At 45.1% G+C, this 12,816-nt stretch overlaps 1 protein-coding gene across 1 annotated transcript in view; it reads left to right on the top strand.

Annotated features, from left to right (window-relative positions):
* LOC121182623 (serine/threonine-protein kinase BRSK2-like) overlaps positions 1-11,261 on the top strand; it is a 155,751-nt gene extending 144,490 nt beyond the window's left edge. The window contains 7 exon segments of the mRNA XM_041039229.1: positions 952-1,012; positions 3,077-3,284; positions 3,397-3,445; positions 4,625-4,748; positions 5,969-6,149; positions 7,340-7,429; positions 11,089-11,261. Coding sequence (XP_040895163.1) covers positions 952-1,012; positions 3,077-3,284; positions 3,397-3,445; positions 4,625-4,748; positions 5,969-6,149; positions 7,340-7,429; positions 11,089-11,261 — 886 coding nt within the window.
* The last annotated feature ends 1,555 nt before the right edge of the window (positions 11,262-12,816 follow it).

The following is a 12,816-nucleotide window of genomic DNA, read 5'->3' as shown; positions in this document are numbered from 1 at the left end:
CTCAAACTTCCCTCATTCTCCCCTCACATTTGTCTGTCAGGTCTTCCGCTTCAACCGAGCAAGTTGAAAAAACACTACTCTCTTCATATTTTCAACGAGAGACAATAGATCTGTAGGCTTGGCCACATGTTCACGAATGCATCAGTGCTGAAATGAGGAGAGAAAGAAAGGGAAAGAAGGAGGGGGTTATTATTAGATTGAATGACAAAAAGGAACAGTGCAGTGACAGTGAGCAGCTGGTGTTTCCGAGTGTTGACAGGCGCTGTTTTTTTTTTGTGTGTGTGTGTGTGTTTGTGTGTGTACATGTGCGCGCGCGCTTGATGGAGACAGATTGTCCTGTGATTGTTCATTTCTGAGCAGGGCTCTGCTCATAGGGGTTATTGACGGCATCTGTGGGGGAAAAGAAAAACATGACAAATGGCACTCAACCAAATGTCCCACTTCATACACACACACCCCTCCCCCCTCAAGATATTTTCTACTGATCCAGTACAAAGACCTAAAAAGTCAACATGTTTGCTTTATTAGTGAAGTATAGGCAGGGCAGAAAGCTAATTTGACTGCTAATCTGTGGAAAGCAGCCTATAGATTTGCAGGAGAAGCTGCAGTCAAATCAACATATTTGAAACTGAAGTTTGAGCTTAATTGGTTTGAGACTAATTGCTGGGAATCAATGCCAGTAATGAATATTGTCAAGTCAGTGCCCTTACTGTGTTGTAGCGCTCTCACCCTCTTTGTGTGAATAGGTGTTGTGTTTGCAAAAGGGCTTGGTAGCAAACTGTGTGCTTAGTATGATGGTATCATATGCTATAGTGCTTTTTTTTTTTTTTTAAGCTGTGTGCAACATGTAACCTCCAAGCTCTATGTTTATCGAAACATCTAACAGGTAAACATGTTGCTGACCACAAATTACTTCTGCCCCGTTTGTGTTTTTGCGTGTTTGTGCCACAGGTCGCGGTCTATTAGTGGAGCCTCCTCTGGCCTCTCCACCAGCCCTCTCAGCAGCCCGCGGGTAAGTCGCAACCCTCGCTGCACTTTCAAACACACGCACCAACACAACACGCACCTATCTAGTCGTTCTCCTTCAGGGATAACGGCCATCCGACAACTACTGATCCCATCTTATTGCTGTTTATGTCAGCAAGAGAAAATAAAGACACCCACTACAGCTGCATCGCAAGGGCTTCTGACCTTTAACAAAACACAGCACACACGCTATGAAAGCAATATCGCTGTATCTCTCTGCAAATGCAATGTTGTTCTGCTGTTCCACTTTATTATTAGTCTGAGTTTTTCCACTCCTTAAGTCTTAATCCTCAATTCAGATCTACCTTTGCGTTTTGAGGAAGCAGGGATACGCTGTGATAAGCTCTTCATATCCGGTGTTTTTACGTGAGTCATCACTGTGTCCATATGCTGTAGTCAGGATCTTTCTGTTAACTCCATGTACAACATACTGATGAACACACAAAGCAGAAGCGACAGCATGGCAAACTTTCTCCTCCCCCAAAAGCCTCTTCTCTCTCCATCCTCTCTGCTTATTATCCCTTTCTCTGTTTTCTGTGGCCTGAGCTCTGTGGAAATCCAGCTCAGGGAATGCTTCAGAAAATCCCGCTTTTCTTGCTCTGCTCAGAGCTGGGGAGCTTGCAGGAAACTTTTTCCGGCCGACTAACCTGAGAAGGCTCAAGATTAGCCAGGATCCTAAGACGAGCTCCTCGCGCCACACAGGTTCTTTCAGGCTGATCTGAAAGGGAAATTGATTTTTCAGACCTTCCCAAAAGCCTGGATTGTGCTCTCAGCAAGAGTCTCTGTGTGGGGTTATTTTCTCAGATTTGTGTCTGAAAAAAAAAAAAACAGGGAGGTGTCCAAGGGAAATAGTTTATCAGTTCACCGTTGTGGCTGCAATTTCACCATTACAAGTCAAACAGATCAATAAACCTATCTGGAAACTGGAAATTTCACAGCAGAGACACCGTAATGGTGTTCCTCCTGTTATTGAGACAGCCCAAATTGTCCTCACAGCTGGCCTTATGTCTCTCACACCTGTGTCTGTTTGCTTGTGTCTGTTGGCAGAGCCCTGTATGTTTTATTCAAGTGAAGTCCATTTTCAGCCACCTTTTGTTTGAACGCTTCTAAAATTGTGTGCATTGCTTGCAGTTTCTGTTGTTCCCTTTTCATTTTTGTTTTCTTTTGACACGAGGCACTCAGTGGTCTAACTGCATGTTTTCTTTTCTGTTTTTCTTTTTTTTTTTTTTTTACAATGCCTCCATCTCTCCCGTGTATGTACACTTCTCACCTGTCTCTGTATTCCTGGACTGCCTCCACTTCTTCCTGTGTGGTTGTTTGTTCTGCCATGCTTGTTTTCTTTCTTTGTCTATGTGTTTGTGTGCTTGCATGTGTCCCCATGTGTTTTTCTTTGTTTTTCCTCCTCCACCTGTTCTGGCACCTGTTCTGGCTCCTGGCTGTATTGTGCTGTGTGCCCTCACACTGTGTCCTCTAACTCCAGCCTGTCAGAAAGTTTTGTGTACCGCCTCAGTCCCCAGACTTGTCGCAGTCTCCTAACACCAGCCCCTGCCCATCCCCAGAACCTGTCCCCAATCGCACAGGCCAGCGTATCTCCACCCCCAACTCGCTTGCTCCGAACAGTGAGCCCCTGTCAGCAGCGCTCAACAAGACGCAGACACTCCCTGCCAAACCCAAAGTTGTCCCAAAGCCCCTCCAAGCCACACGATCCAACCCGCTCCCCGAAACCTCCCCAGATCCAGCATCTGCAGCCAAATCAGAGCCCTCCACTCCCTGCCAGGTCCCATCACAGCCACCCTCTGCCTCTGTTCCCCCCACTCCTACTTCCCCATCATCCCCATCCTCTCCCTTTTCCCCATCCCCAATTCCCGGTGCTCCCATCCCAAACAGCCCCCACGTACGGCGCTCCCACTTTGCTGCCAACCCCCAGCTCTCTGTGCCCTTCAGCCCAGCCGTGCCCCTGTCGCCCATCCGGCTGCACCACTTTCATCCCGTGGCGCCGACGCCTTCTTCATTTTCTGACCACCCACCCAAATCTATCCCCCTCATACAGGTTACCCCTCACCCCTCCCCTCGAGGCAGCCCCCTCCCCACCCCAAAGGGCACCCCAGTGCACACTCCCAAGGACAGCCCAGCCGGGACACCCACCCCAACGCCGCCCCCCAGCCCCTCCATCGGAGGTATGCCATGGAGGACGCGCCTCAACTCCATCAAGAACAGCTTCCTGGGCTCACCACGCTTCCACCGCAGGAAACTTCAAGGTAGTGACTGGAGTGCTGACTGACTGGCAAATCCTGAATAATCTTGCATGTGAACTACCTCAGTTCTTGTTGATCATTAACTGTTGTCTGATCTCTGACCCTGCATTTACAGTTCCCACACAAGAGGAGATGTCCAGCCTCACACCAGAGTCTTCCCCAGAGTGAGTAGATGCTGTGCCACTACTGCTTTCATAACTATGCATAACCTGTCAGCCCCTCACTCACTGGCTGAAACTGGCTCACTCTTGATAGCATGATGTTTTGGAAAGTATTACATCCATGAATGTTTGATTTTTGCCTGCTGAGTTCCCTGTAATGACCTTAGGTCTAGTCTGGGTTGGAGAAGCAGCACCGTAGCAGGAGGCAGAGGGTTGGTTATGAGGGAAGGAAGGTAACCTGTATGATGCTGCCGAGCTCCCAGGGGCCCGAAAACTCAAGGTTGGCCTAGATATGCCTGTTTGGTTGGCTGGCTGGCTGGCTGTCTGGCTTGGCCATTTCCACCTGGCTGGAAAGAACATTCTGGCTGGAAGGAGTTGGAGAGTTGGCTGGAAAAGATCTTCTCTTAGCTGGGATTTGCCTGCTCACATACAGTACATACAACAGCTGTTACCAACTTCTTACAGCAGAACATTGCGCTTCTTAATGTCTTTGCAAACATTATAACATTATGTAAGTCTCTGTTAATACTTAAATAAGTATTTATTTACATTTAAGTTTTATGGAGAGTCTTGTGAATCCATCAATCTCAAAAAATCTTATTAAATATTAATATGCCAGCAAACAGGAGTCCATATGGCTTATTAGTGGGTGCAGGTATACCTGGGCTGAGGCCAGTAGTGAATTCATCTACCTCTGCCCCTTCTGGATCTGCAGTTCTGTTCACAGAGAGGTTCAATTATCTCTCTCTCTCTCTCTCTCTCTCTCTCTCTCTCTCTCTCTCTCTCTCTCTCTCTCACACACACACACACACACACACACACACACACACACACACACACACACACACACACACACACACACACACATACATACATACATTTAAACATACCCAGTTGCACAGAAGGTGAAATGTCAGGAAACTTTCCTCACCTGCACAGTTTTAGCTCATTTCCCTCAGGGTATCCTCTGTTTGCTCCTTTCCATTTTCCCAGAGCTGCAGAGGGTGAGTGAGAGAGAGAGAGACAGCTCTGCTGTTCTCCATTTTTCTGGATGGACAGATAGATAGATAGAAAGGGGGTCAAAAAATGAAACGATAAAAAAGATGTGGAGATAAGAAAATCATAAACAGCGCAGAGATACTTCTGACAATCTGTGTTTCATCTTCTTGTCTTCCCTCACAGACTTGCCAAAAAATCCTGGTTTGGTAACTTCATCAACCTGGAAAAAGAGGAACAGATCTTCATTGTCATCAAAGACAAGCCACTCAGCTCCATCAAGGCAGACATTGTTCAAGCCTTTCTCTCGGTACGAATACACCACTGTCTTGCTTAATTATTTTCTTTTTTTCTCTGCCTCCACTGCCCACTACAGACCCCCTCTCCCGTCTGCCCCCTCTGTGGCCCACATTTTGCTCTCTCTACCTGTTTACACGTTCATGTCTCCGTATTACCTGTGTATCTTCTGTCTGGTGCAGGAAGTTGTCTTTTCTAACATCAGTGGTGATTGGCTATGCAACGAGGCAGCCTCTCTCTGAGTGTTTGCTAACATGCTTCTGATTTATGTTGCAATTCAGTAAACTGCTTGTGTTCAGCGCTTCTATTTTCTCTCTGACTGCAGACTCACTTGAGGTCAATAGAAAATCAACAGAGAGCATTGATCATTAGCATATAGATGCCTTGCCCCCAGTACTGTGCATTGAGCATGTGTGTGTTTGTGCGCACATTCAGATGTGTTGTAGCGTGAGAAATTGCAGAATAGTGTAGATTGTATCCTGTGTGTGTGGCGCGTTTATAATAGTGTGGATGTACAAATACATGCAGGAATGTAGGCAACATCGGGGCTTCTAAGTGAGCGCGGCAGAATCTGTATCAACAAACATTCAGCAGCGGTAGTTGATATTCAGTGTACATAATTGAACAGAACCTATCCTCACCCCAGTTAGATTTAACAAAGTCTAAGTAAATGCAAACTCTGCCGGTGCAGGTCAATGTCAAATCTGTTTCCCCATCCCTGGAGCTAGCTATTTTCTCCTCCGGGGTTATGCTAGCTGGTATTCCAGACATGAGATTGGCACCTGAATCAGTGGAATTATACCTCTCAGCACACTCACATTAATGGAATGTCAGACCCTCTCCAGCACTATGGCAAAATGTGACAATTTCAGAGCTCACCTGTTCATTGGGCATACAAATTCATTTTAGGTGGGAGAGTGCAATGTTGTTGGATGACTCAAGATTACATTAGCTTAAGTCTCCCTGGCATGCATGGCTACTCCCTGAGGCATTAATCTCCTTAGAGTTTCAACTGTGGCTCGTAGTATGTGGAGGGTATTTTAATGAGGGTTTATTCACCTTGTCATTTGCAAGGTGTGGGAGAAAAATTAAACATCAATGCTCCCTAGGTATAATCCCATTACTCGCCTCTTTTTACTGTCCATTTTTATTCCTATTTCTGCCTCTTTGTCCAGTTTTCCTGCACTTTGGCCAGTTTTCCTGCACTGACTCCTCTTCTTTTTTTTCTCCCAGATCCCCAGCCTGAGCCACAGTGTCATCTCTCAGACCAGTTTTCGAGCAGAGTACAAGTCCACAGCCGGCCCTACAGTCTTCCAGAAGCCGGTCAAATTTCAGGTGGATATCACCTACACAGAGAGCACAGCTGCCACTAAGGAGAATGGCATCTACTCTGTCACCTTCACCCTGCTCTCAGGTCAGGACACTCATGCACACATCAATCACCAATTATCAATCTACTCATTTTCTGTACACCAGTCTATATTTAAATTTACATCTACGAGCAACATACAATGGAGTCTTTGGTTGCAGTGACCTAGATGTGCTTGGACTCCATCCATAAGAAAACCCACACAGACAAAGAACATGAAAACTGTGCACAGACACCAACAAAAAGCAGTGGATAGGAAAAAAAAATCAAGATTTGTTTTTGTACTTCAGCAAAGCAAGACGCCTTGAGTTTAGGGGAGGACCGGTCCCCTTTCATGTGGACAGTCCTCACTGAAAGGGTCAAGTTCAAAGCCAGCTGTGGGACAACAGATCACAGAGGACAGAGTTTCATACAGTATTATGTAATTTTGAATAGTCGATCTTTGTTTCACAAGACCCACAGAGGTCTCTTAGAATTCAAGCTCATAAATCTCTTTGAAAAGTGCAGAGAAGGCTGTCCTTAAATGTCAAGTGGGATGCTGTCACACTTCAAACTAATAAAATTACATTACAGGAAAAAAAAACAAACAAAAAAAACTTGTTTGTATCCAGCCAACAAACAAATCAGAAGTGCCTGTTTCCAGAAGTGGGTGTCAAACTCTCTGCCAGAAAGAATGGCTGCCTGAGGATTTTCAAAGTTCTTGCAATCCTGAATGCTTGATAAGATTTTCCCCAAACCTCCCTGAGCGCAACAAGATGAGGTCTGGCTATGCAAGATTACATACTATGCAATCATGCGCACATGCTTAGTCTCGCAGAACCAAATACATGCTCTATTTTCTCTCTCTCTCTCTCTCTCTCTCTCTCTCACACACACACACACACTCTCAAGTGGGGGCATATTTGAGTTGAATGGGTTGTAATAGTGGTTGTTTTGAGCCTGCTGTTTCTTCCATGTCACTGACCATTAACTGAACACAACAGGTAGTCAGGTGGAGCTCACAGTAGCAGTCTTCTCTGGGCTCCATTTATCATCTCAGGCTTTCTGCAGCTTCTCCAGTTCAAATTTACTACGCACTTGTGCGTCTGTGCTTCCCCCTTCTCCTCACCTACTATTGAATATTCCATCTACATATTTTCTACACACTGTGCTGACTTGCTGCTCGACATGCTGGTATCATGATGCAACTGATTATGTCAATGTTTCCTCCGTGTGTTTGTGTGTCCCACGTTTAGGACCTAGCCGGCGCTTTAAGAGAGTAGTGGAAACAATTCAGAGCCAGTTGTTAAGCACACATGACCAGCCTGGGGTCCAACAGCTGTCTGGTGAGTAAGAACTTCTTTTTCAAAAGAAAAAAGAAATAAAAATTTTCAAAATCTTTTCCAAAACCTCTTCACCATTACCCCCACCGCCTCATCCGCTCATCCCACCCCCTGACGACCCACACTCACTGCTAAAGCTGAGCTAAATCCCGCCTTCCTCCTCCTCACTGTGCTTGAAATCCCTGAGCCACTCTCCGCTTCTGGAAGCGGCTTCCTCTGCATGCCAGCGCCTCACTGCCATGAAAGGGTGGGAGTTGCTCTCAAGCACTGACTGCGGGTCAAATGTTGTCTCGTTGCCCTGGCAGTGAAGATTAGAGTAGAGGTAGGGTAAGCTGATTCGCATTCTGTTACTCCTACTTCCAAGACGGATCGTCGGAGCGCGTCGCCATGGCAACACCACTGCACCCTCAACGCACTCCCACAATGCACTGCACCGCACAGAGACACTACACCTGACAAGCGGTCTCCCTCTGTCTCTCTCTCTCTCTCTCTCTCCCTCCCTCCCTCACACACACTCTTTTTCTCTCTCTCTCTATGCCTTTTACAATTGAACCCCATCCCCCTCTTTCCCCCATCCTTTGGCTCTTCCAAATGCACCATGTAAATGCAAAACATCTGTCGGGTGGCCTCAATCACCACCTAACTGTTTACCTACAAACTTCATGGCATCATTAGAGCCTCCCTTCTTCTTTCATTCGTCTTCTCATTGATCTCTGGGTTGATTTTGAGTCCCTGAACATGTATAAACCCCCCCCCCCCCCCCCACCGTGTCTCTATCCAGTTTTCCCTTAACACATAACCTGGATGATAAAGAGAAAAAGAAAAAGAGAAATAGGGATTCTACTCCTCCCCTGTCTGCTCTTTGCGTGTCCTTCCTCGTGAATCACTGCTCTGTTTATGTGCGTCTTGGTCGCCATCCTCTTGACAACAGCTCCACCTTCTGGTCAGATAGAAAAACACCATCAGCCCGAAATACACCACTATTTTTTTTTTTTTGATCAGGTGCAGGTGTTCTGTTTTCTTTGAATATCATCCGTTTCATCCTATATGTTAATCATCTTCGTGGTGCCTATATGTTTGTGTCTGTTCCATATATTTAGGGCTTTGGTATTGTCCTGTGCTATTATACTCTAAGTTAAAAGTGTGAGCTACATCCTTGCTCTGGCTTTTATGCGGTATCGCTGTCACTGACATTCAGAAACTAACAGCAGTCATGAACGGCTGTTAGGGTATTTTGACATGATATGTTAAAATGTTTAGATCAGATTTTAATGGCTGCTGTGTGTTGTCTGTGCAGCAGAGATGATATTGTAAGAGTAAAATTCAGAGTACTACGTGTGAGAATCACTTAAAGCAATAGAAGATGCTGAGGGTATTTCAAAACACGAATGATGAAGTAATTGTCAATGATTATCTTTGAGCAAGGTCAGTCAATGTTAATTTCATATCATTACACTATCAGAGTGTCAAACAATGTAATAAGAATCTTAAAACAGGTCAATGTGTGCTTGAAAGCTTTGTTAAACTCATTTTCCTCCTTCCCCCTTTCTTTCCTGTGACCTCTTAAACACAGTGCTTCAGTGCTTCCTGACCACAGGGCATTAAAAATAAATAAATAAATAAAAGCCTACGTCTGCAATTAAGAATAGAAATGGCTTTGCATACCAATGTGTGCCAAACAAAGGGCTTCATCAAGTCTTGGTCATTATGTCCCCTAATCACCATTAACAGCAGCACAGCATACCTGGGAGCCTAGTTTAGGAAGACAACAGAAAGGTGGAACAATGCAAAGAGTGTGTGGGAACCTAGAGGACATAAAGCAGGACTACAGAGGACAACCATTCATTTAGAGGGTGTCGGCTCTGTTTTATTGAACGGCTGAAATCATTTATTTTCGTGAGGATCCTGCCATGTTTGAAAATGTGCAGATTAGGTTGAAGACTAAATGTGGAATTCTTCACACATGAGAAAGGAAGAAGGAACATTAGGGAGAAGTTGGCTGCGACCAGTTTCCAGCTGGATAATGGAGCAGTCATAACCAACTGTGGCGCATTCACACATGCCTGCTCATACATACACACATACATATACACATAGACAAACACTACAACACAAACACGTTCTCTCATTCATGCTTAGATGAAGTTAGCCCTAATCTCCAGGCTTCTGCAGGCGGTCTTCACACTGGCAGTATGCATGCAAATTTGTCAGGCTCTTCAACACAAACCGGCCACAAAAGAGATTCCAAGTTTCCAGCAGCCTTGTATTAAGTGCTGATACACAGACCAGTCCAGTATGTGTGCGTGTGTTTTTTGTCATCTTTGCAGCACCCCTGCCTGTTTTTTTATTTTACTGATGTTGTCACTGCTCATTTGTTGGCCCACAGGACTCTATTGTGCAAATGGCTCCTCTGCCAACTATTCAGAAACAGTGCTGTTTGTGACTGATAGTTCCCAGAGATCTGCTGTGTGTGCACCATTAACAAAAAGAACATTGACTCTTTGTTTGCTCCATTTCTCATGTTTGGTGTCCTTACCACTCCACCCACCTGCAGCGGGACCATTAAGGCCCTTCAGAAAATGCGAGCGTGTTTAGCTGCATGCATATTGTCAGACACACACACTCTTTCTCTTATGATTATAGCAGTTAGGAAAGAGATAAACTCATCTGATTATATCCACGCTTTTTTTTTCCAGCGTAAAGTTGAAACAGTATTTGTGACTTTAACGAAAGTAATCACAGTTTTAACTCCGCTGAAGTAAAATTTAGTAGAAGTTGGACTTTTTCTCACTTCAGAGAGTAGCACAATGATGATACAGCCTCCCGGTGTGTGCGATGTCTTTGGCTTAGGTTTTATATTTAGCTGAAGTGTACAACTCTGAACTCAAGTGAAGGAACATGTTGATCAAAGGTTGTCCCTTTGCTCTAGGCAGACTTAAGTCCAAACATTTCTGTTAGATGCGCTTCACTTGGTTCAATAGCCACGAGACAGACAGCCTCCATCATCTGATTTGCCGAAGTTTCCCTTCAGTGCTATAAAAACTCTGTGAATGATTAGGTTTGACAAAAGGAGAGGAGACACTGTTTTTTTTTTCTTCCCTTAATTCTTCAAGGGCAACTTTGTCTTAAAGCTCCAAGCTTTCTCACTGCCCTCCTTCCATCATCTGTCCCGCTGTTTGCTGGCCTGACCTGCTTGGGCACACAGATGACACACCACACTTACTTTCTTTTTGCCGCACACTGTGTATGTTAAGGAAGTTTACTGTAGTATCAGTCAGAGGTCTATGCATCATTAGTCTTTACTTCAGCCCCACTATTTGTTATAATTTCTAGTTTTCAATGCAATGGCTACCTGTGTGTGTGTGTTTGTTGGTTGTGCTGTAACAAATGCATGTTTTATGGGAGCTTAAACATTGCATAGTCCCGTCATGGCTGCTCCAGCAGTTCTCATCCTGGCTGTGTCTGTTGGTCCTCGTCCTCGCCTCTGCTTGCTCTGGTCTTACCTGTAGCCGCGTCTCTATCCTGTGAACCCCATTGTTCATTAGTTTGTTTGTTCTCTTTCTTCTCTCTTTCCCCCTTTTTTTGTCCTCTTTTCTTCCCGTTTGTGTACCTAGGCAGCCCATTGAGTAACTTCTTTGACGTAATTAAACAACTTTTTTCAGACGAGAAGAACGGACAGGTGCCCTACTCCTCTGGCACGCCCTCCAAGCACTGCCCCTCGCCCATGCACGCCAGGAGGCACGAGCCAGAAAATAATGACACCAAATGCCCCGCCGCGGGCCGAGACAGAGCCAAGTTGTCGGTGGCATCTGTGGGGACACAGGAGGAGTCTTAAACCGAGACACTGTGTAGTCGAGCCAGTGCTAAAACCCATACCAGTATCATTATACGCCAGCGACACACAGAGAATATTCTATGTGTACATAGCTAGATGTATATAATCATTTATGGACTTTTTTTTGTATAAAATGACTTTATATAGATAGAACTATATTGAGAGAATCAAAGTGATATTTTACAAACAGCATACTGCACCTACATGATCAACACACTCCTGTCCCTCCATTCCCCTTTTCATTACCCCTCAGTACCCACCATTATCATCCACCCCTGTACCCCAGAATTTAATCTCGTGTGGCCCTTGCTCTGTTTTTTGCTCCCTTGCTGCTAACCTGTGTGATGACCTGACTTGTTTCTGATACCAGGAGTTATCCAGAAAACCTATTAAGTCCCTCCTCCTGCTCCCTGGTCTGTTCGCCCTCCCTCGACCACCCCTCCACCCCCTCGAGCGTGCCAAGAGAGACGGACGTTTGTTGATGGAGGACTGCTTTTAGAGGTGCGCTCAGAAGGTGTGTGTGTTTGGTGGGTGGGGGTTATCATGGAAACAGACCCTTCACGCAGACTTCTACCTTCATCTCCCCTCTGCACCCCTTCTACACCTCTGGCAGCCATGAGTAGAAGTAGTTGAAAATACCTTTAGCGTACCCCATCTTAGAAACACAGAAACAAACGCGCAAACACACACACACACACACACACACACACATCCCAGTGAAACAAGAAGGCACACTCCCCTCACCGACCGACCCCTTCCCTCTTTTCAAGGTCAAGGAGCATTGATTAATTGGAACAAAAGCATTTTTCAAAAATGACACTACATACAAAAACATATACATGCATACATGCACAAGTCCAGTATGCACAGGAAACTCTGGGATGTATTAACAAGAACAACAACAACAAGAAAAAGAAGACATGCAGAAAAAGTGACTGGCTCAGAGGAGGAGAGAAGGGGGAGGAGTTTTGTGGAAAGCCCAAACAGCCGACGCGAATGCTTGCTGGATTGTATTTGTTTGCTTTTTAATGTCATTTCTTTGTGAAGAACTGGGTTTAAAATACTAACTGACTTTATTAGACTTAATACTATTGCTGCAAAATGGACTGGAATTGTGATTTCAGAGAGGAGCAAGGGTTGTGAGCAGAACAGGGCGGGGGGGAAGTGGGGGAGATGATATGATGGTATTGGGGGGGGGGGGGGGGCGTGGGTGGGTATGGGGGTATTTAAAATGAATGATCTATTCTGTTGTACAGACTGATAACATTTCTTATGTAAAAAAACAAAAAAATGAAATGTCTAGTTGTGACACTATGTTTAGATACCATAGGGACAGGTTGGTAAACCTGCGCCTGCCACATACTGTCATTTTAGATTCTTCGGTGTATTTTTTGTTACATGATCATTTCTGTCTTTGTTTGATTGACCCAATAATGATCCAAACATTCCTGTTCTCTGTTCTCTGCAGCACTTTGTCTTTGTTTTTTTCCCATTTATACCTCTCTCTTAGTCTCACCAGCAGTAGGAGTAGAGGATCAAAAAAAAAACAAAAAAC

This window comes from Toxotes jaculatrix, chromosome 5, assembly GCF_017976425.1.
Source record: "Toxotes jaculatrix isolate fToxJac2 chromosome 5, fToxJac2.pri, whole genome shotgun sequence".
Taxonomy (NCBI): Eukaryota; Metazoa; Chordata; class Actinopteri; family Toxotidae; genus Toxotes; species Toxotes jaculatrix.
This window is presented reverse-complemented; position numbering and strand designations above follow the sequence as displayed.